Source organism: Oppia nitens, unplaced genomic scaffold (genome assembly GCF_028296485.1).
Source record: "Oppia nitens isolate AA-2021 unplaced genomic scaffold, nextdenovo-longstitch-racon4-pilon3 scaffold4_pilon_pilon_pilon, whole genome shotgun sequence".
NCBI lineage: Eukaryota > Metazoa > Arthropoda > Arachnida > Sarcoptiformes > Oppiidae > Oppia > Oppia nitens.
In genome coordinates, this window is record NW_026533232.1 from 1976485 (window position 1) to 2000678 (window position 24194).

Below are 24194 nucleotides of genomic sequence, written 5' to 3' on the forward strand. Positions count from 1 at the left end.
TTGCTACGATTTTCGTTTCAATTTCAAGTGCACAGTATTGACATGTCGTTTGATTTTATCTTTACGTATACTTTTATACCGACAGCCCTCCCATTCACACGATATTAGTTGTCCCTTATGTATGATTTGATGCAAACGCATAGCATTTACGGTACGAAATCGTTTGTCACATTCTGGCCAATCGCACACTACGTTACTATCGATATGGGTATGTGTTGTCATATGCATGCGATAATCGCGGCATCGTTTGGCCCGATAGTCACATCCGGGCCAACTGCACGGCCACTTACGTTCGGTACTGTGCGTCACCTTATGCGCGCTCATTGAACACGGCTGTACTGTCTTGTACTTACATCCCGGCCACTGGCAGTAGAGCATTGTAGTCGGCATTGGCTTTCGCGGGTGCATTGTGTGTGACTTCATGTGTTGGCGGAGATAATTTTTGGTTGGCCCGCGATAACTGCAACCGGCCACTGTGCACACAAACTTACGTTCAGTACAGTGCACGCCAAGCACATGGTTACGCAAATTGTTTCGCGTAAAGAAGCCGCGGCCACACGACTCGTGCGGGCATTTGTATCGACGGACGCGTTCGCGTATTTGTCCGTTTTCGTCTTCGTAACTGTCTTCTGGCCGTTCGAGCCGATAGGTACTGTCGCTGTCGTCGATTTTGTGTGACCTATACGACAGCTGCTGGTGACCATCACTCGCCGGTTCGTGACAATTGCGTATGTGATGGTCCAGACATTCTTTACTGATGTATAGTTTGCCGCAGTCTTCAAATTGACATTTAAATACCTGTCGCCGACTACTCATTTTGATTACCGCCGTTGACGTCGGTCTTGACTCTGATGTCGATAAACTGATTCTTTTGGTTACTTTACTAGCAATTACTTGATCATCAAAGAGAATATCTTTGGTCTCTATGTTTGACAGCTTTACTTGCGGTACATTACGGATGAATTTGTTATGAATTTTTGATAAATGCTTCCGAAGATCGTCAAAGTCAAAGAAAAGCTGATAGCAATCATCTTCAATACAACGCAACCTATCAATAGAGTGATCGGACTTCAGATGATCGACCAATTCGTCAATGTCTTCGCTATTAAAATCGCAATCGTTTTCAAAACAATTGAATTGTTTTCCATTAAAACAATAATTATTGTCTGTTGTCTTCTGTTTGCTATAAGTCTTCTTTGAGTACAATAATTGTGATGTCTTTTTGCGTTCACTTTCAAAATCAAAGTCAATCTCTTTCAACAGTTTATGCGAATCATCACTCATTTGATCTACAATTTCAAACTTTTTTGGTCTTTTTCTTTTGCTATCGTCGACAACAATGCAATCACTTTTCCGGACATTACTATGACATTTGAAGACATGTTTTTCAAAATCACGTAAATCACTAAATAATTGATTACATCCCTCACGAGTACACATCTTACGAATGATTGCGTGACACGACTGCAAATGAAAGACAAAATCATTGATTTGATGACAATTGAAATGACAGTCTCTGACAAAACAGGGAAATCTTTTTTCTTGTATTTGTCTATTGATTTCATTTGTCTGTTGTTCACAATTATTGATATCTTTTGATTCATTAATTGTAATCAAATTTTTCTTTAAGACAATCGGTCTATCAGTCGATAAAATGTTTGCCTCGATGTCTGACTTCTTCAGTATTCGCCATTTGGTTATCGATTGATTAATGTCTTTATTAACAATATATTTACTAATAGTTTGTTTTTGTTTATTTGATCCACAAGTGACAACTTCTTCTGCTTTGTCCGAGATTTTGATAAACTTTTTATTTCTTTCTTTCCATTTCGGTATTTCTGTTACCACTTCTTGTAATTGATTGTCCAATTGATCCAATGTTTGTATGTCTTGTGATGACAATTGTTGTTCATTAATGATAATTGTCTTAAATGTCATCACTTTTCTAATAAATGTCTCAAATGTTTGCAAAACATCCAAACATTTCATTGCAAACACCAATTGATTGCAAAGTCTATTGTTTTCATTGATAATCTCATCAAACAAATCGTTGACAACTATTTCACACATCTTTATCTCTTCAAAAAACAATATATAAAATCATTTAATATTTATTGTAATTAATTAATTAATTATTAAATTTTTATTTATATAATATTTACAATTATTGTTATGAAATCAATGTTAACATACATTACGTGTTGACAAATGTGTAATAATTTACAGTAAATATAAACAAATAATAAATACAATGATTTCATAACACATTTGAAATTTATTTAAAATAAATATTATATTAATATTTAAATTAATATTTCGTATAAAATGTTTTTAAAGTAACGAAAAAAATGTGTGAAATAGTTGTCAACGATTTGTTTGATGAGATTATCAATGAAAACAATAGACTTTGCAATCAATTGGTGTTTGCAATGAAATGTTTGGATGTTTTGAAAAAATTTGAAACATTTGTTAGAAAAGTGATGACAATTAAGACAATTGTTATCAAAGAAACACAATTGTCATCACAAGAAGTACATCAATTGACTCAATTGGACGTTCAGTTACGGGAAGTGATGACACAACTGAAGCAAAAATCGGCGCAAAGTATGGAATCAAATGAAAAGGTGGATCAACTGATGGTTAAGAATATTATTGATAATAACGACAAACAAAGCAAACAAATATGGATTAAATGTAGTGATAAAGGATTCAAATGTATTCGCTGTCAACACATTAACGATACTATTCATGGTTTGATTAGACATCTGAAGACTAATCACTCCATCACTTATATTAAGTGTACAAACAATGGATGTAATGAAATGTTTCTTTGCGATCCTAACGTCGAGAAGAAATATATCTGTAATAAACATATGGCGCGAGAGTTCAACAGATCTGAAGAAGTACAGCAAAACAAATGTGTCGGTAAAGTAGTTATTAGACATAAAGATAAACCTATTGATTGTCAACTGATTGAAGAAGGGAAGAGAAAAAAATCAAAGGCTGTCACTGAAGATGATGTTCAACAAAACAGAGACATCGAAGTGTTGTCTATAAGACATGTGGATCAACCTATTGATTGTGAACTACAGACTTTGAGATCACAATTGACAAAATCAACGAAAACCTATAGTAAATTTGTTAAATCTATTGTTGAATTGCAAGTTAACGATAACAATGGATCAGATGATAACAATGATTTGTCAGCAGTGGTGACGGCAAAGACTATCACTGGAGATGATGTACAGCAAAACAATTGTGTTGGCAGAGAGTTAATTAAACTTACGGATCAATCTATTAATTGTGAACTACAGAGTCTGACAAAATCAACAAAAACTTATAGTAGAGTTGTTGAATCATCTGTTAAATTACAGGTGATCGACATTGGATCAGATAATGACAATGATTTATCAGATAATTGTCATAATCAGAGTCAAGATCATAGAAAAACAGTACAACAAATGACCAGCAATTTACATGAAAAGCGATTTCCATGTTTTGACAAAAATTGTGATTATAAAAGTTGTGATATTTCTGGATTCATCGATCATCTAAAGACATGTCATCCAATCACTCGCTTGCAATGCACTCACAAAAGATGTTATAAACTGTTTGCTAACGAAAAAAAATTAAAAAGACATTTACTGATGAAACATAAAACATATTTTGAAGATTTCAATGAAGAAGACATTGTTGACAATCGGCAAGTGTCGGCACCGAAAGACAGTGTTGACAATCGGCAAGTGTCGGCACCGAAAGACAGTGTTGACAATCGGCAAGTGTCGGCACCGGTAGTTAACAATCAGACAGTCATTGATTGTAAACAAACAACTGAACGTTTCAAATGTTATCACATAGATTGTGGCAAACGGTTTAATTTTAAGCAAGGTTTAGGCCATCACCTCATCGAAGGTCACGTGCGAACTGATGTCAACAAACTTGTCGCCAGAGATGATATATCATTGTCGACAAATGAATTGTGTCTAACGGATCAGATTATGTCAAAAGACGAAATATTGGTTAATACGGAACTAAGTTTGTCAGTCATGGATAAGACGACCAGTAAATTAATTTATAAACCATACAAATGTGATTACAAAGGTTGCGATTTTAGGGCCGCCTCTAATGCTAGGGTTGTCGGACATCAAGCTTATCATAATCAGTTGCTTCCATACGGCCGCAGCCGACCCTATCTATGTCCACAAGAGTCATGCGACAGACGATTTGTCAGCCGTGAGTCAATGGATCGACACCGGAGTCAGTTTCACAGTACTAACCGGACGTATCGATGCGATTATATTGGATGCCGTTGGTTAGCACCTAATGAGTTGATTTTGAAAAAACACATGCAATCTCATAAACAGTTGAGGTGCAGTTGGCCCGGATGTCAGTATAAGACAATATTTAAGTCTGTATTGAAAAAACATGAAGTGGTTCACAGTACCGAACGTAATTGGTTGTGCTGTTGGCCCGGTTGTGACTATCGGGCCAAACGTAAAAAAGAGTTGATAAGTCATACAGTAAAACATACCGTTACCGATAATAACTTTGTATGTGATTGGCCTGAATGTGGTAAACGATTTCGGACTGCATATACTATGAAGACTCATCAGACTATACATAAGGGAACAGTACCCGTAATGTCGTGTGAATGGGAGGGCTGTCTGTATAAGAGTATACGTAAACAAAATATGACACAACACATCAATAGTGTGCACTTGAAATTAAAACGAAAATAGTAGCAAAAATACTAAACATTAATAAATTAATTTATTTATTTATAATAATAATGTAATTTAATGTAAAACTACCTGTAATTGTCTGATTGTACTTCCAATGCATTTATACAATACTTGAGTATATCTCTAACTACAGTACAGTAGTATAGAATTTATTTGTTATAATTGTAAAAAACATTGTATAAAACAAATGTTTAAAAAAAAGATTTTTAATTAAGTAATTAATAGATTAATGAAATTATTTTTCCCCAATTGGTTTATCAATTAATTGTATGTGTAAAATACAATATTTTGTAAACGATTTGTTTGATAATAAAATAGTTAATATAATTGAATGGTCTATTAAATTGAAACTCTTATTATATTTTCAGTTTTCAGATAAATAAATAAAACAATTTACTCAATAGAAATTCAAATTAATTAATTAAAATTATAAAGATTACAATAATATGCAAATATTGTAAACTACCGGTAATTGATTGTTTTGATTTTATGTTTACTTTATTTTATGTTATAATACGGTAATTACTGTATGAGTAAGTATTGTATTTAATTATAGATTTTGTAAATTAATTTTAAATTAAGATAATTTTAAATTTCTTAAATCAAGTGTTTCTTTTTAAAAAAATATTATTAATATATTATTAAAAAAATATGATTTGTTTTCTAAAAAAAGTTTTTATTTATTTATACGTAATGTTTGTATCAATGAATGAATGAAAATAAATAAAAAGTTGTATAAATATTAGATAAAAACAAATTATTTTCTTAAATATGATTAATAATTAAGTAATTAAGTAATTGATTGAATTATTTGTTAATTTTGTTATCAATTGATTGTCACAGAAATGTGTGAAATAGTTGTCAACGATTTGTTTGATGAGATTATCAATGAAAACAATAGACTTTGCAATCAATTGGTGTTTGCAATGAAATGTTTGGATGTTTTGCAAACATTTGAGACATTTATTAGAAAAGTGATGACATTTAAGACAATTATCATTAATGAACAACAATTGTCATCACAAGACATACAAACATTGGATCAATTGGACAATCAATTGACAGATGTATTGACACAATTGAAGCAAAGATCGGTGGGAAGTGTCAAGTCTTATAAAAAACAATATATTACTGGAAATGCGGATCAAATAAGTGGTAAAGAGTTGGTTAATAATTCAAGAGTTGTTATTAATAAGCAATTAATAGTTAGTCCTAATGTTATTAGTGTTAAAGCAATTAAATTAACGACAAATGATATAAACAAATGTAAGCAACAATTAGATGAAAATGATAGACATATTAGACTCAATTTGAAAGACTCAATCACTCGTATTCATTGTACTCACGAGGGATGCACTCAATTGTTTGGTGACCAACACGACCTCAACAGACATTTACAGTCAAAACATAAGAAAATAGACAAAAAAAATTGAGAAAAATGAGAATAAGAGTAATAAGAAAAGTCAAATAACAAGAAAATTTTCTGAAATTTTGAAATTCAAGACCGATTGGGAACTAGATTTACACACTAATGTCATACATAAGAAGTTGGATTCAATTAAGTGTCACATCGAGGGATGCGATAAACTATTTAATGCAACCAATCGATGGATTTCAAAATATTACAAACGACACGTTTTGACACATTTTAATGATAATCCATTTAAGTGCGATTACGAAGGCTGTGATAAACAATATCTATTGTTATCATCTTTTATTAAACATAAAGAAATACACACCGGAGTAATACATTCATGCAATTATCCCAATTGTCACTATAAGACAAATCTTAAAAGATCATTGAAAAGCCATTCGTTAAGACACTGTAGGGATAGACCATTGTTGGAGTGTCATTGGGATGGATGTACTTTTAGTACACAAACCAAATCTAATCTCGACATTCATTTAATTAACAAACACTCGAACCGTATAGTTATGTGTGATTACAAAGATTGCGGAAAATCATTCAAAACTGTAGTCTATTTAAATGCGCATAAATTGCGTGTTCATAACAACAATAATATTAGCGATGCTTACCGGTGCTCGTAGCCAGAGTGTAATTATACAACAAAAATTAACATTATTTGAATAGCCATCAAAAAGTGCACAGCAATGATAAAAGCTATTGCTGTGAATATACTGGTTGTAAGTTTCGTACAAAACATTACAAAAGTATTGTCCGTCACAATGAAATTCATAATGACGTAAAAAACTACCGGTGCTCGTGGCCAGACTGTGGAAAACTATTTAAAACAAATAATGCACTTCAAAGTCATACGCAGTGTCACAGCGATAATAACTATGTCTGCCATTGGCCCGACTGTTCATATCAGACACCTATTAAAGGTAGACTCAAAGTACACATTAGTTACAAACACGAGAAAATTACGTATCCATGCGATTATGATGGTTGCGATCGGGTATTAAGCACCAAATATGTGTTGAATACTCACAAAATATTTGTACACAACAAACAGCCGGGTAACTACCAGTGCTCGTGGCCGGGCTGTGAGTACATCGCAAAAATAAAATCTAGTTTGCATTTACACTAAAGGATACACAGCGATGACAAAAAATATCGGTGCGAATATCCGGACTGTCAGTTCCGTACGAAACATCGAAATGTTTTGAATACTCACAAAGAGACCCATTCTACTGAACGAAAGTACCGGTGCTCGTGGCCTGACTGTGACCAACGGTTCAAGAGTAAGCATAATCTTATATCACATGAAGTGATTCATTCGGAACCCAAGTATGTCTGCCATTGGGAGGACTGTCAGTATAAGACTCATTGGAGTACTAACTTTAAATCACATTTGAATCGAAAACATTTAAAAGAAAATAAATAAATCACTGATTTGATCAAAAATTTTAACAAAATTTACAAATTTGTAAAAATTAATGCAACTATACATTGATTATCAGTCAATTTTAGATATAGTTGTACCCATTATTATGTAATTTTAATAAAAAATACTGATTCCTAAAATTAATATTAAACTATAAAAAATTAATTAATTTTTGTTAAATTATTACAATTAATATCCACTTTCTTTTTGTAATTTTGATAATAAATATGACATATAATTTAAAATAACATTTAAAATAAAGATTATCTTAACTGATGGACTTAAGAGTTAATTTTTTTTATTTGAATTATTTTTATAGTTTGTAGCAATGAATGAATTAAAAACAAATAAACATTGATTTGAAATGATTTTCAAAATATAACTTTGAATTGAATTTTGAATGAATTTATTAATATATTAATAAATAAATTTTTGGTTCAACTGTTTGTTGTTTTGAGTAATTGTTTGAGAAAAATGTATGAAATAATGATTTGAAAGATTTGTTTGCTGTCATAATCAATGAAAACATTAGACTATTATAAATAAAGTTTATATAAATTTAATTTTTATTTAATAAACTTTTGATTTTGAACTTTTTAAAAAAAATAATTTCAATATTTTCATTTAGTGTAAAATTTAATTGAAAATTGATTTTCTAATTTTATTTTTTTTAGATAACAAATTATATTTACTGTAAATAATTCAGTTTTTTAAAAAGTTAATACAAAAAAATGATTAAATTTATTATTAAAATTTTTTGTTTGTATAAAAAACATTTTAATTATTCAAATGTTTTTTAAATAAGTTTTTTTAGAGACCATTGATGTCTAAAATAATTTTAATATATCAAAAATTTTTTTTAATAATTTAACAAAATAAAAAGTTAATTTAAATAATAATTTCTTTCTAAACGAATAATTTAAATAATGTAATTTTTATTATTAAATAATTATACATAAATTTTTAACAAATTTCTAAATATTTATACATTATATAAGATATTATTATTTATATTTAGTTAATTTGAATATTATTTAAAATATTATAGATTCTGATTTTTTTTCCTTATTTATTATTCAAATAATTCAAATATAATTTCAATTTTAAAAACTTTTATATTTATTTATTAATATATAATGAGTTTCTATAGATATTCGCTTATTAGATGAGTATAAATTCGTATTTATTAAAAAATTAGAAATTAATTTCTTTAAAATAAAATTAACAAAAAACTTATACTTTGGTGTAAAAGTTTTGGTTTAAATATTAGTGGAAAAAATCACTTTTATTTGAATAAGACTATTATTTAGGTATTTTTAACAGAAAAATTAAAATAAAATCATTTAAATAAATAAATTTATGACTAATCAAAGCCCAAATATTACGGTATATTAGGTTCAGTGGTGTTGTTATTAATGGCAACAAAAGTTTTTTTTTAATACAATATATCATTATTTTTGTTGTTGTTGTTAACAATTGATTTAATATAGAAAGCTATAAATCAATAAAATTGATAAAACAAACAAAAAATTATATAATATAATAATAATAAAACAAAAAAAAGTGAGATTATTTTTTTATACATAAAAACAAAATATAAATATTTTTCATTTTCATTTATAAAATCTCTTCATTTAATTAACATAATATAGAATTAAATATAATATTTAAATATATATATAATTATATAAATAAATCTCGGGACAAAATATAATAATAATAATAAAATTATAAATTTGAGACTCAAATCACAGAAATATTTATCATTTTTATAAAATAATAATAAAAACAAATATAATTATAATAATAATGAAAACTTTTGTTCGAGTGTTTCACAGGTATTTGAAAAAAGGCTTTGAAAATAATGTTAATATTACTGTATAAATAGTAATAATAATAATAATAATAAACAGCTAAGTAAAGCCATCGAAAAATATTGGAGGACAGGTAGGTATACAAACAAACAAAAAAACGAGAAAATAATTAGTAAATAAAATTTATAATTTAAACTAATTATACAAATAATGCTATATAAGTTATAGAGTAAATTATATTATAAAAATTAAATTAAAAAAGAGAGCAAAAAACTAAATAATCCTAAATATTATAGAAAAATGAGTGAAAAATAAACTTTTTTTTATGACATTTTATGTTAGAAAGTTTTCTTTGTTTTCTTTAAAATAATTGTCTGGAAGTCCTATAAAATTATGTCATTAGGAGAGAGAGAGATAAATATATATAAAGAGATTGAAACTCATATTAGATATCAATATTAAAGATATATTTAAAAGACAGTCTTCAACATGAAAGCTGCAGCTATAAAGCGATCCATCGATTTGTTTCTCATATAAATTACTAAATCGTATATATATTACTATAACAATAATCTTATGAATATATTATTTATATATATATTTATAAATATAATATTAAACAACATGTCTTCTTATGAATTGAAGAAATCGTCGGCAAACGGATCCGATTTGATAATAAATATGTTTCTGTCCGGTGGAGATATATGGTCCTCGAGTGCTGCAGAGGTGGACATTGATTGTTGTGGTAGCGGTGTATCAAAATTAGATTCAAAATCCAGATCTAAAGTCGACGGCTTAGACACCATTGGTTTGTTGTTGTCGGCAAAGCCGTCGGGCGATGAAAACACTGAGGAAAAGTCGGCCACAAAACGTTTGTCAGCCGAATCAGTACTGGGAGTCGTCTCAGTTTCCGTTGTTACCGAAGACAAGTCAACCGTTTCGTTAATCCATTCGTATTTTGAGTTGATTTCAGACAATTTCAAGTCCTGTTGTCTAATGTTTGGCACCGTATCTGACAATAGTTTTGGCGTTGACTGACACGAATCATGAGGTGTATCACTGGTTAAAGTATTGTTTGGCGAAAAAACACCAAAATTTGTTGTCGTTTGTTGTGATTCACTCGATAACACCACAGATCTATTAGTATTGATCGCCGGAACTGACGATATGGACGACGACAGATGAGAGTCAACAAAACTACAGTTAAACGGATCATAATTTTTTGCGGACAACTTTCGCGCCATCGGTTGTGGCCGTACGACACCAGCAGAGTTGGTCACTACGGGAGGCGATGAGGCCGGTGGTGGCGGCTGTTGTTGTTGCAGTGGCATTGGGTTTGTCGGCACTTTTCTCTGTGGATTAGGTAATGGAGGCGCTGATGAATCACTCATTATATTAGCGGAATTAGTAGCATAGGAAAAGGTATTATTATTGTTTGGCAATATGTTTGCCGAAAACGGATCAAATGCCGACTGACGCGACATTGTATCAAAGCTCTGGTATCGATGCATTGCAGTACTATTATCTGGAAGTATTGTCCGTCTTCTGGGAAGCGGTGGCGCCAAGTCTGGTGTCGGAGCCTTTGGCGGCGGTTGCGGTGGCGTTTGCCTCATGAGATCACTGCGCGGCGGTACCGGCGGACAGCAATCTCGAGAGGGAGGTCGTGGTGGCGGCGGTGTTAGTGCCGATGGCGGTGCCGTTAATGGAAGTGGCGGCGGCGGTGGAGTTTGGCTCGTGTTTAAAGCACAGGTAGCGTTGTTGATGTTAAACGGATTGAACGGATTGGGAGAAAAGCGACTCGAGTTTGTCGACTCAAGTGAAGAAGTGGAACTAAAAGGATTGGCGGCTGAAGAATGCGGTCTTGCGGTGGATGGAAAAGTAGTGACAGACGACACGTTTGACTGGTTTTGGTGTGCGATAGAGACAGTGATTCAAAGAGAAAGAAAGTGAAACATTTATAAGAAAAAATGACACGAAATGGGAACAAATAAAGAGAAAAAAGCATTTATGGATCAAATGGATTGAGGATTTTTAGCAAAAACTATTTCTAAGAAATATAATCATTAATTTACATACTGTTTGGTCAGCAATAACACTGATTGGACCATAAACTGTTGGAACCGTTGATCCGCCAAAACTATTTGTATTGTTGGTGTTGGTCACAACAATATCGCCGTTCAAATCCCGTAGTGTCGGTGGCCTTTGCTTTTGATCCTTTTTTTGTGGTTATGATACAGACATATAAGAGAAACAGATGTTTAATAATACACATTATATACAATTTATTATATCAATAGATTAAATTAAAACTCACGCTAAAGAACAGCGACTTATCGAGAAAAGGCCTGTCCTTTCCTAACGGATCCAAATCGGCAAACATACTGAACATGTCGTTCAAACGATCTGTCGATTGGTTAATATCACTGATACTATCGCTGAGAGTGCTGGGCGGCGGAGTCGGTGCTGCAATGTTTGGCGGCGCAGGAGATGACGTGCCCGACACTTGACTACTAGTGGACACCGACGACGACGTGTTTGACCAGATTGTTGACGAATCTCTTGTGCCGTTAAAACTTTGCGCCCAATTGTTCGTATTGTTGAACAAATCGTTCAAATTATTACTATTGTTGTTGTTTTGTTTTGACATTTGGCCAAATGTTTGGTCAAATTGCTGTGAATTTCGGTTACTATTATTGGACACTATTATTGGCTGTACTGTCGAGTCGTTAAACACCGACTGATTATTGTAACGACTGTTATCCTGTTGACTGAAGAGGAAGTTTTGGCGCTGCTGTTCACTGTTGAGTGGATTATCAAATGAAAAATAAAATGGATGTCCGGAACCAGTATGTGATTGTTGTTGATGTTGTTGTTGTTGTTGTTGCAAATGATGGTATTGTTGCTGTTGTTGTCGATGCTGTGGTTGATATTCTTGACCACTACTACCAAAGCTACTATTTAGTGAGCTATGATAAGACTTGGACTGTAGTGACGAATTGGATGTCGAACTAGCATTAAAATCCGATTGACTACTACTATCAGTGGTGCCATTATGATGGTTGTCCACCAATGAGTCAAATATCGAGTTACTAATTGAGTGGATCTCAGCAAAACAGGCGTAACTAATTGAGATGTAAAATTCAAACGGGTATTAAAAAAAGGATAATTCGTATTTAAACTATTCATTACCGATCAGCTGATGAATTATTGGAACCATTGGTTGACGGATTGGTGGCAATAGTAGACGCCAGATGTTGCATATAACCGCTAAGTGGTGTTGTATTAGTATTGTTTGGTGTGACCGGTGCCGCAGCCGGTGTAGATGTCAATTCACTGCTACTGGTGCTGATGGCGGGCGACGGCTGCTGTTGTTGATTCAATTGTGAAGTACTTTTCTGTATAAGAATAACAAAAAAAATCAAATGACATAAATTACATAATAAATTACTTTTACTGATATGTGAAACAAACAAACATTTAGTAAATGTTGTGAATCACGTCCTGAAGTACCAAACGGCGAATTGAGTGCCACCGATGATGATGACGACGACGTGTTGCCAAAACTCGACGATACAGTCGGAGTTGTTATGTGTAGTGGTTGTTGCAGTTGTTGTTGCTGTTGTTGTTGTTGCTGCAGATTTTGTTGTTGTATTTGCAGTTGTTGTTGATTCTGCTGCTGCTGCTGGTGGTGATGATGATGGCGTGGTTTTTGTGCGATAAAGTTATTATTGCTTTTAGTCTTCAATTGTATCACAAACGGTTTGCTACCAAAATCGGCATTATTTCTATTAGTATTATTCGTATTATTATTGTTGGAGTTATGGTGTTGTTGTTGTGGTGACGCTGTTGAAGTCGATGTATTGTCGTCATCAAAGTTAGCCCAACCATCGGAAGACACCGACTGTGATCCGAATGATGAGACAAATGGATCCGCTTCTATAGTTGTAGTCATGTTATCGATGGTCAGCTATTTTTTTATTAAGAATAATAAAAATTAATTATTCGTCAAATTAAATATTTTTAAAATATATAACAAATTTATTTTTAATTTAATATATAAATAACTATTAAAATAGATTTAACTACCGATGCTTTGAGAGTAATAGTTCACTTTAGGATTATAATGTAAAACAGTATAACTGATAAGTGAAAAGTATTATTTTATTTTTTTGAAAAATAAAATCAATTTTATACACCAAATAAACTTTCAAAAATATTTCAACATTTCTTATCTGTTAAAAAAAGTAATTTTCCAACATTTTGGTCGTTGAATACATATTAATATCACATACAATCTATCACTACTTGCTTATGAACAGGTCATTTAATACTATACTTAATTTTATCAATAAAAAATAATATTTACTAAAAAAGCTATAGTATCAAAACACCCACTTTTAATCTTATTTTTATAGTATAGTATTGATTCTATACTATAGAATAACAAAAATAATTTTGTTTTATCTTTTGAAACTAAATTCATAAAAATATTATATCAAAAAACTAAAAATATAAAATTTTCTGTATATATAAATTATATTATGCAGTATAATAATACTGTATATTATTAATATAATAGCACCGGTATGTTAATCGTTACCTTTTCAATGTTATCCCTTTTCATATTCCAGTCGGACTCAAACACACTGTCGTCGTGTGGCTCAAAGTTGGCAAACAGGTCCAGTTCCTCGTTAACAACAGAACCTGTATGTGTAGTACTACTACTACTAGCAGCACCGGTAGCAGAAGCATAGCTACTCCTGTTATGGTGTAGTGATGTCGTCGTTGTCGGCGGCGGTGGCGCCGGTATTGTTGGCACGTTTGGTGACTCAGAACGCGACGGTCTCAATGTCACACTGGACTCGCGTCGCGGCGTCGTTATCGTCGACGAAGACGACAACGACTTATCCTCGTTTATGGCACCGATAGCTATATGACTATTGGTTTCGGTGACCACACTGGCTGTGGAACCGATTGTTTGCAAACTAATTGGCGAACTGTTGACTGCGGCGATAGAGTTGGTAACATTGGTGCTCTGATTGGTCAGAATTTCAGCCCTTTTGCGTTTAAGTGTCGCTGCAAACAGCTGTCCGATCGTTGACTATAATATTAAAAAATGCATACAAAATAAATTAATTGTTATTAAACAAAAATATTTTTGAAAACAAATTAAGAGTTTCCTAAAATCATTACCATTATAGGCATGGCTTCCTTTTGAGTCTATTTTGTTTAGTAATGGTTCAGTGATAACCATAATTCATTAAAGCAACAAAAAAAAAGACAATAAACAAAAAAACATCATATGATTAACATAAAAAAATATATGATTTGTCTATTTTAAGGTGAGATATCTCAAGTGATGTGATTGCAAACCTTGAATGCAATAAACTGATGGCCAGTACTACTAGAGCCGAACACATAGCCAAAGGCTCGACTGTCCGTTTCGTCGCGCGATATGAACGATATTTGTGGCACCGAATGATGGTATAGTAGTTCCGATGACTGGGCGTCCCTGATCTTAATGCCGTCAAATGAAATAAATAAATGAGTTTTGCGTTTGTGACCTCCCAGTCCTCGTTGGAGTATCTGATCGACAAACACATAAACATACATTTATATATCAAATTTATTATTATTAATAAATCAGTAAAACTTTTATAAATAAATATATTGTATATAATTAGATAAGCGAGTTATCATTTTTTTTTTTGATGAAAATTATCAAATAAAATAAGTCACAAGAATTACATTAATTTTTTATGTCAATATATATATAATGAAAATAAATAATATATACTGTAATTATGACTTATTTTTTATATCAATGATATAGTTTTTCCTTTATTGTACTAAAATATAATTTTGTTGAATTTTATTAATTAAAAATAATGTTAGTTTAATTATATGTATTTGATAATCTAATACAATACATAATTACAAATTATTATTAGTAGTAATAGTAGTAGTAACAGCCAGTCAACTAAATAATAGCACTATTTTTTATGATATTATAATATCAAAGTATTTGAAATCAAATTGTTAAACAAAAAATACTTAATTAATAATTACTTAATAATAAAATACAGTAATCATTGAATTATTATTAATGCGAATCATTGAATAGTCATGTCTTTTTGTATGCATGTATAGTATGGTATGTGTCATCCAAACATGTATTATAATAATAATTCGCATAATTTTAATTTATGGGGAAATAACTAAACGTATAATAAATGAGATCAATGACACTTACACAACACATATGCGGTTTGATTATCGATAGGATTTTTAATTGATTATGTAATCAAAAACAATTTTTTAGCAAATTTGTATGGGTTTTCCCTTACAATAATACTTACAATAATAATATATTAAATTTTAAGGTCTGTTTCAATTTATATTTTGAAAACATTATACTGTACATATAAAAAATAACAAAATTTAATCAAAAGATAAATATTGAATATAAATCAATTGGATTATACATTGTCATCAAAAAGCCACATCTAACTTTACTTTTAAAATAATATTATTTTTAAAAATAATTATATATAGAGTATTTATATTAGATTTAGATAAACAATCAAATCTAATATATCAATAAATTGCTTAACACAATATATATATATTGCAAATCAATAGGAGGTATGACCTAATAATAGAGAGAGAGAGAGAGAGAGAGAGAGAGAGAGAGAGAGAGAGAGAGAGAGAGAGAAAGAAAGAGAGACTGTATGCATATAACACCCGGTTAGCTAAACAGTAGGAGTATTTAGTCTAACTGTAAATTTAATTTAGCATTTAACTATTTAAATAAATCATGATTTAAAGTGATAAAAATATGTGTACTAAAGCGTACTATAATTTATAGACTTTAAACTCAATATTTAGATAATTATTTAATTAGATTTTGCTATTAGTCTATTAAAAACAAAATTTTCTCCTTTTTAAAAATTTTATGTTATGTTCAACGATACGTTTATAATGCCAATAATTTGTGCAATTAATTTATAATAAATTTAAATATTTACATATTATGGCTATTAAAAAGTAATTTCAAAATTATGTATTTATTCAACAAATTTAAAAAATAACAAAATATATAATTATTTATATATTATGTTAAATAAATATTTTATTTTCTCATTTGTTTCATTCAATCAATACTTTTGTATGTATTAGATATTTTTGTATAAATAAAAAACATAAATTGAGGGGAAACATGCATATTAATAATTTTTATACACTTAAATAAGCGGTTATATTATATAACTTATATAATAATTGTCAATCAAATATATTAATACAAATTTTATAGATTACAACACGTCATTAAAAATCAGTTAAAAAATTTTCGTAATAAAACTAATAAAAAAATGTTTTGGGAAAACATTTTTGGTATAAAAAACAAAATAATAAAAAATACTAACACAACAAGCAATTAAAATTATTAAATAATAAAATCGCTGAAAGCATTAAAAACTATGATAATATTAAAATAAATATTTAAAAATATAAATTATAAAAACTCAAAAACATAAATTTGTATATTTATACAAACTTTTGTTTTAAAATTAAAAACGCTATTAATCACTTTTATAATAATAATAATACAACTACTGTTATTTAACATTATAATTATAAATTACAATAACTTATAATAAAAATAATAATATCTATTTATAAGTTTATAAATTACAAAAATCTATTGACATTCAATGGATCTATAAATCAAATAAAACTATTAATGAATAAATGTTAAAATAATATTTAAACAAAAAAATAGTAATTACTATAAATTATTTTAATAATAAAATAAATGAATTAAATAAATAAAAAACAAATTTTTTTATCATTAATACCGATTAGTTGGCCATACCTTTAATTTTTTGAGACTCTGCTGACACATTTGTTCGCCACGGGCTTCGGCCACAAACTCGTGTCCAATCAGTTTGGCCACAAACTGGACGCCTTCGTCGATAAATCGGTCGTCGCTTTGGTCGCCACCAGTGGCCGCTAAACTATTCACGCCGTTAGACTTGGCCGACGATTGACCGCCGCTAGTTGGTGTCGACGCAGCAGAACTAGACAACTGACCGCTACTATTACTACTGGCCACGGCTGGCCATTTATGATTGGCCAGAGCTGATGACTGAGATTTTTTGCGCGATGTACCACTTTTATGGCCGCCGCCGCCGCCACCACCACCGCTGACAGTGGCGACGTCTCCATTGAGCTTGTCGTCGGCCGCGGGGGCGGTAGTGATGGTCTTCGAGCGGCCAAAGAGACGCTTTTTGCCGAAAGTTAATGTTTTGTTCATCTGTTGGTCAATACTACTACTACTACCACTATCTCTACTGTCTATCGGCGGCCCGTCGGTCGCTGACCGCTCTTTATTACTGTTGCTGTTATCGGTTGCTAATGACTTGTTTTTGTTATCTTCATCGGGGTCTTCATTGTTGGTATCAATTTGATAGTCATTGTCATCATCGGTATGTGTATCGGTGTTATTGCCATCAAAATGATTAGCAATTTTTGTATCCATTTTTGAAATAATTATTATTGTATTTATGGCCAAAAAAAAATATTGAATAAAATATAAAGTAAATAATAATAAATTATTTATAATTTCGTAAATTATATTTTCAAATTAAATATTTATTTAGTTTTTGTGTATATTTTTGGTGTCAAATTGAATTGATATGTAATTTTTGCATTCAATTAATATTATAATAATAATACTGATATGATTTCATATATATAATGACAACAATAATAACAAACAAAAATAATTTATTCAAAACAATTATAACATTTGCAAAACAGAAATCAAACACAAAAATTATAATAATAAATAAATATTATAACTATTATTATTATTATTATAAAACATGGTAAGCAAGCACAAAATTATTAATATTAATATATTGTACAAACATATTAATAAATTAAAATAATACACAATCAAAAAAAAAGTAAATTAATCAATCAATTTGTGCAATACTACTACTATTTTTTTTAGTAATAAAATTATTACAACTAATAACTACTATATAGTTATGGTTAATAATAATAGACAAAAAAATTATTACTAAACAAATCATCATGCACACAATTTATGTGGCAATTAAAATTATTATTTTTTCAATGTATTAAATGTGATGCATTTTTTAAAACAAAACAAAAATTGTTATTTTATAATAAATTATTATATTGTCAATAGTGTTAACATAAAAATAATAATAATAATAATTGTGTGATATATATTAAATTTCAACAAGCAATTTTTGTTTTAATATTTATGATTTTTTATAATAAAAAAAATATAATAAATTATTAAATACATGTATCAAATTATATCCAAATTTTTATTTTTTTTTTGTATAATAGGTAGACGACACACACACACACAATAAACTAGAAAATTATCAATTATTTATAACTATTATTATTATTATTATTAAATTTATTTATAATTATCTAAATCATTACAACAATAGCGGTTATAACAATAATAATAATAATAATTGTAACAAGACAATTTATTATTATTATTATTATGAATTAATAATACTATCATATTATTATTATTATTATTATTATATAAAGAGTATTTTCAACTTGGAGTAAATTTACAAATAAAATAATTGATAATAATAAACATGTTTAGTTTGTTAAATACATATCATATATATATATATACACACATTGTCTCAATTATTATAATCACTAATAAAATAGATATTATTATTATTATTATTATTATTACATATTAGTTGTTGTTATGATTGAGAAACAAAATTTGTTGTGTAGTGTAGTGTTGTTGTTGTTGTTGTGGACGTGAAAGACATTTGATTTGATTACAGAGTCTATGGCATAGCAAACATATAATACATACAAACAGAGTGTATGGCCTAATATAACGCCCCGTTATGTCTGTGTGTGTGTGTAATAGTGTTTGTATTATATGTACAAATAGTGTACACATACTCTACGTCCCGATAAAAAATATATATACAGTATATCTGTAACACTGTTCAGTGTGTATAACATTGTACAATACGTTACAGTATAGACCAATTAAATGCAATGAATTTTTATTTAATTTTAAAAGTTTTGTGTGTGTGTGTGTGTGTGTGTGTGTGTGTGTGTGTGTGTGTGTGTGTGTGTGTGTGTGTGTGTGTGTGTGTGTGTGTGTGTGTGTGTGTGTGTAATTAAATTTGAATTGTAATTATAAATAAATTTGAATAATTATTTATCTAGATTATCAATATATATATAAGTTTCAAAAATTTCTAAATTACTTAAAAATTTTAATATAAAACTAAATAATAAATTTAAATTATAAGCTAGCTACAATATTGCATATTGTACAGTATAAATTACATGTTTTTAAATAGGTTTAGGTGCAAAAAAATAGCTAAATGTTTAATACTAGTACAGTATATAATGAAAGTTTGTAATTATATATACGAATTAATGAACATGTTACATTAAACAAACAATATCATATACAAATTGTATAATACAATATATATTTATTATTTAATCAGTGTAATTTTATATATAAATAAAAAATATATCTTTTAATATATTTTGTAAAACATTTATGTTGCACATCAACTGTTAGTTTTTATTAAATATGTTACTTTTAATTTTTTAAAAAATTATTTTAATAATTTCAATAATCGCATCGCTGATAGATATTTACTATGTGTGGTAATCATCATTATTGAGAATTTTATAAAAAAAAATTAAAAAAAATATGAGACAAAATTTGTTGTTGTTGTTGTTTCAATATAAGGAAAATAAAATAAAACTAAAATTTTTATATGTTATAATTTATTATACACTATATATACCGGTATATATTTAATACAGTATTATTGTGGCTTTTTTACAAATAAAATATTAATATATTGAGACACGCATTTAAGGCTAATGAAAATACCCTAATGGCTAATACAGTATATATAGATTATATGATATGATAGGGATATGATGGTAATCGATATATATATATATATTGATATGATATATAATAAATGAGTTAAATATTTATTGATATAACTGGTTTTTCATAGACACAACATACATATTAATTTATAAATAAAAAAATATTTAATAATTTAATAGTTATTAATATTATTTTTTATTGTATATTGATTTGTGTGACAAAACTATTAAATATTTAGTGTATATAAACTTTTTTATTACAGAATAACTTCTATGATTATATGCATTAGTTATATACAGTATTTACTGTATTTACAGCACACACACAACACACACACACACACACACACACACTAGCCTTTCATTTCAATGTCATTAATTTTTGCAAAAAAATATACAGTATATACAATATATTTATCTATTTATTGTATGGCATTATATTATATATTAATAGATAAATAAAGAATATACTGGTAATAGCATTGAAAAAATATATATTGTATTTTAAGCTAACATTCCTCTCCCTCACGCACTGTTTGCTTAACATATTTATTATAATAATACAGTAAATTATAGAAATTAATTAATTGTTGAATTTGTTGAAAACAATGTAAAGTAAATGTAAATTATTAAAAATGATAGTTAATTACACTTACCGTTATATGTTATTCCTACTAAACAATAGTATTGATTCTACTGTATGTACTCTATATATACAGTTCACCGGGAGGTGATAAACCTGATAACAAAATTAATAGTAATATTAGTATCCATCAAAAAATTACTACTAAAATACTTCATTGTGTACACTACTATCTTATAAATTTTCAATAAAATACAAAAATAGAAAACTACATCAAATTGTGAAATAAAATACTAATAATACTTTATGCAGTTATACAAGTATCTTATAAGTACATAATTTTTAGCATATTTATTGGCATATCATGCAGTGTGTGTGTGTGTGTGTGTGTGTGTGTGAGAGAGAGAGAGAGTGTGTGTGTGTGTCTATGTGTTTAATTTATAACACCTTGAAGTTTGCTGTTACCAAACATTGCCAACAATCCCCAAAATACAGTATTATTATTAATGATATGTATTTACTTATATATTTTACTTAAAATACTGTAGAGTAGTGTAGGAGTGTATGTAAAAATGTATTAATAATGTTTATTTTTTATAGAAAGTTAATACATGTTTAGGAAATTAGCAATTTATTACTTATGTTATGATATGTGTTTGTTTTACCTGTTTTTATGTCTGATTAAATAAAAACTTTAATTATTTTTTAAACTTTTAGTTATCTAATTTATTTTCTTAGTAAATTATATTTAATGCGAAATTCTAAATAATAAATATATTTGTTTTATAATTTATTATTGCAACAAAATAATATAAAAATCTTTTAATTTTTAATTATAATATCTAATGTTGACATAAATAAACTATAATGTTTATAATTATTTTTAATAAGTTTATATTTAATAAATCATGAAATGTAGTGAAAATTATTACAAAATCCATGTTATTTTAATTATGCTATTAGATTAAATGCTATTATCTAATTAAATTAGATTTTCATAATTTTCTTTTTATTTATTTTACATTAATTTCTATCAACTTTTTTTTGCTTTTATTTATTTTAAATATTTATACTCTAAATCTACTCTAGCTTTAAATCTAAATTCTTGATGTATAATGCAATTTTAAAAAATATAATATAAGATTAGTAGATAATTGCCCCTGATCACTGTTAAAATAAATGACTATTAAATTCCATATATTTTTTAAAAATTAGTATTTAAATAATAAATAAATTTATATTTATAAATTTACTTTTTTGATTGATAACAATTATGTTTTTGATTGAATGCTAAATCAATTACATATGTTGCATATAATTTATAAATTAATATATTATTTTTATTGAAATTAACAAAAAATAAAAATACTAATATTTTTATTTTATAAATATTTTAGTTTTTAACTTTAAATATTTTTTTCCAAAGAAACAAAAATTAAGTTTGAAATATTTATAGTATTTTGTTATTATTATTAATAATAATATTATATTAATTAGTAATTACAGTATTATTTAAATATATTACACGGCGTAATATTTAAAAGCAATATTTGTAAAATCTCATCAATAAATTATACAATATTAATATCAATATAAAATTAGTAAAAATCACTGTAGTGTTAGACTATTTATAATAAACATTATGACAAAACCACTGGCCATTGCCATAAGCTGTACTATCGGTGCCAGTTTGCAGACCCGATGTTTTTGTAATAATTCAAAAAATACAATATACAAGACACTGCCGGAGGACAGTGCGCTAAACACAATGACAGTCAAACTGGTCTCAATAGTTGAATCTAGAGAGCCTTCGGCCACAATGATTACTAATAGTAGACCAGTTGGCGACAGTGCGGCAAACAATGTTATGTGTAGCACCAGTAGTCCAATGGTACGGCATATTTCGTAAAGTTCAACACTTATTGTCAACGCTATGACCAACTTATGTGATGTTATGGCTAGAAATACTGTCCACATCTTAGACGCATCGGTTTGTACGCCAATGGCTATGCCGTCAAACAGACAGTGAACGGAAAATGTCAACACAATGACCACTCCGTGTACAAGACGTCGCCAGAAGGGCTCAGTTAACGATTGGTTGTTTGATCCGGTATTTAGTACTGTATATCAGAAAATATAATAATAATTGTCTGTAAATCTAACTGTTTGTTACCATTAGTCGGATGTATCCGGACTGACACCCGTTGCTGTTTATGATCCAACTGTTTGTTGCACTGTACGGACGGCCTATTTTTGTCGGTATCTGTTGGCAAACTGTTTAAACCAATTGATGACTTAGGTGTTGCCTTATCCACAATACTATTGTTTATATAAATAAATAATATAATATACTGTATATATGATTAAAAAAACAATTAATTGCCAATGAAGTGCCAAACTCTACCTACCAATCGGGACATCCAATTATATAATCCATCAGTACATCGGTAGAGAAAATCAAGAAAAAACCGAAACAAATAATCAAATCGAGAAACGGTAAACCATTAGGTCGACCGTCCGAATTGGCCCCAAATATCGAGTGATTACTTGTGAGGTAGACATCAAAATTGGTCCGCACTTCGGGAATCATGTGTGCCATTACCGTAAAAAATAAGACACCACCGCCTAATTGGGTGACCAATTGTACGCAATAGTTATCGGCAAAACTGAACAACTTTTCACTACTTTCACTATCATTGTCGTCGATAGCAGTATTGTTATCATTGTTTGTCAAATGCTGTCTTTGTTTGCGATATTTGCGTTTAATCTGTGATCGATACCAAATAACAGGTACCGTTCCGGCCAATAGTGTCACCAAAAATAATATTGAGGCCAACAGTAGACGAACTATTAATAAACTCATCCACAAAAAAAACACAAAAAGTATTTGATTTAATATTTAAAGTTTTAATAATGTTATGATTAATTGCAAATACAGTATAAAAACCGACAAATTTTCTTATTATAGTTTTGTCGGTTTGTCTTACAATACGACAATTGTTTTTAAATGTGTCGCGCGATTATCATAATTATTATTAATTTAATTAATTAAATATAATTAATAGTAAATTTTATATATAGTAAATATATAGAAATATTAATCGCGTGCCAACAAGTGGCAGCTATACTATACAACAGCCTTTATATCTGGTAGATATAAAATATCAATAAACTTCTATAATATTAAATTTTATTTTATTAATAAACTATAGTTTATATAATTTTAATTTTATTATTTATTATTAAATTTTGT

The 24194-nt window shown here is 28.8% G+C and overlaps 5 protein-coding genes across 5 annotated transcripts; 2 read left to right on the plus strand and 3 right to left on the minus strand.

The window, feature by feature from the left end:
- Nucleotides 1-3: 3 nt before the first annotated feature.
- LOC128960118 (zinc finger protein 675-like) lies at nt 4-2070 on the minus strand. The gene is made up of 2 exons (XM_054306190.1): nt 1767-2070; nt 4-1715 (listed from the first exon to the last, which is right to left on the minus strand). The coding sequence occupies exons 1-2, from the start codon at nt 2068-2070 to the stop codon at nt 4-6; spliced, it is 2016 nt and encodes a 671-aa protein (XP_054162165.1).
- Nucleotides 2071-2339: 269 nt separating this feature from the next.
- LOC128960563 (zinc finger protein 11-like) lies at nt 2340-4739 on the plus strand. Its single transcript, XM_054306680.1, has one exon. It carries the CDS (start codon nt 2349-2351, stop codon nt 4737-4739), a length of 2391 nt encoding a protein of 796 aa, XP_054162655.1. The 5' UTR covers nt 2340-2348.
- A 1441-nt stretch (nt 4740-6180) lies between these two features.
- On the plus strand, nt 6181-7294 carry LOC128960119 (zinc finger protein 143-like). The gene is given in 3 exon segments (XM_054306191.1): nt 6181-6192; nt 6246-6816; nt 6819-7294. Coding segments are annotated over 3 exon segments (1059 nt in total).
- A 2694-nt stretch (nt 7295-9988) lies between these two features.
- Nucleotides 9989-17947, minus strand: LOC128960120 (formin-J-like). The gene is made up of 9 exons (XM_054306192.1): nt 17282-17947; nt 14779-14991; nt 14599-14625; nt 14006-14506; nt 12881-13372; nt 12595-12800; nt 11720-12527; nt 11482-11619; nt 9989-11306 (listed from the first exon to the last, which is right to left on the minus strand). The coding sequence occupies exons 1-9, from the start codon at nt 17945-17947 to the stop codon at nt 10038-10040; spliced, it is 4320 nt and encodes a 1439-aa protein (XP_054162167.1). The 3' UTR covers nt 9989-10037.
- A 4602-nt stretch (nt 17948-22549) lies between these two features.
- On the minus strand, nt 22550-23839 carry LOC128960122 (zinc transporter ZIP1-like). The gene is made up of 3 exons (XM_054306193.1): nt 23350-23839; nt 23115-23260; nt 22550-23061 (listed from the first exon to the last, which is right to left on the minus strand). The coding sequence occupies exons 1-3, from the start codon at nt 23802-23804 to the stop codon at nt 22550-22552; spliced, it is 1113 nt and encodes a 370-aa protein (XP_054162168.1). The 5' UTR covers nt 23805-23839.
- Nucleotides 23840-24194: the final 355 nt, after the last annotated feature.

What these genes read in the sequence shown, in the direction of transcription:
- LOC128960118 (XM_054306190.1), bottom strand. Translation starts at nt 2,070, where the DNA reads ATGTGTGAAATAGTTGTCAACGATTTGTTTGATGAGATTATCAATGAA. An exon ending in AGCAGAAGAAGTTGTCACTT is followed by an intron (nt 1,716 to 1,766) that starts GTGGATCAAATA and finishes TTGTTAATAAAG; the next exon opens with ACATTAATCAATCGATAACC.
- LOC128960563 (XM_054306680.1), top strand. Translation starts at nt 2,349, where the DNA reads ATGTGTGAAATAGTTGTCAACGATTTGTTTGATGAGATTATCAATGAA.
- LOC128960120 (XM_054306192.1), bottom strand. Translation starts at nt 17,947, where the DNA reads ATGGATACAAAAATTGCTAATCATTTTGATGGCAATAACACCGATACA. An exon ending in AAAGGGATAACATTGAAAAG is followed by an intron (nt 13,373 to 14,005) that starts GTAACGATTAAC and finishes ATAAAAAAATAG; the next exon opens with CTGACCATCGATAACATGAC. An exon ending in ATTCACAACATTTACTAAAT is followed by an intron (nt 12,801 to 12,880) that starts GTTTGTTTGTTT and finishes ATTCTTATACAG; the next exon opens with AAAAGTACTTCACAATTGAA.
- LOC128960122 (XM_054306193.1), bottom strand. Translation starts at nt 23,804, where the DNA reads ATGAGTTTATTAATAGTTCGTCTACTGTTGGCCTCAATATTATTTTTG. An exon ending in ATAATTGGATGTCCCGATTG is followed by an intron (nt 23,261 to 23,349) that starts GTAGGTAGAGTT and finishes TATAAACAATAG; the next exon opens with TATTGTGGATAAGGCAACAC. An exon ending in CCGGATACATCCGACTAATG is followed by an intron (nt 23,062 to 23,114) that starts GTAACAAACAGT and finishes TCTGATATACAG; the next exon opens with TACTAAATACCGGATCAAAC.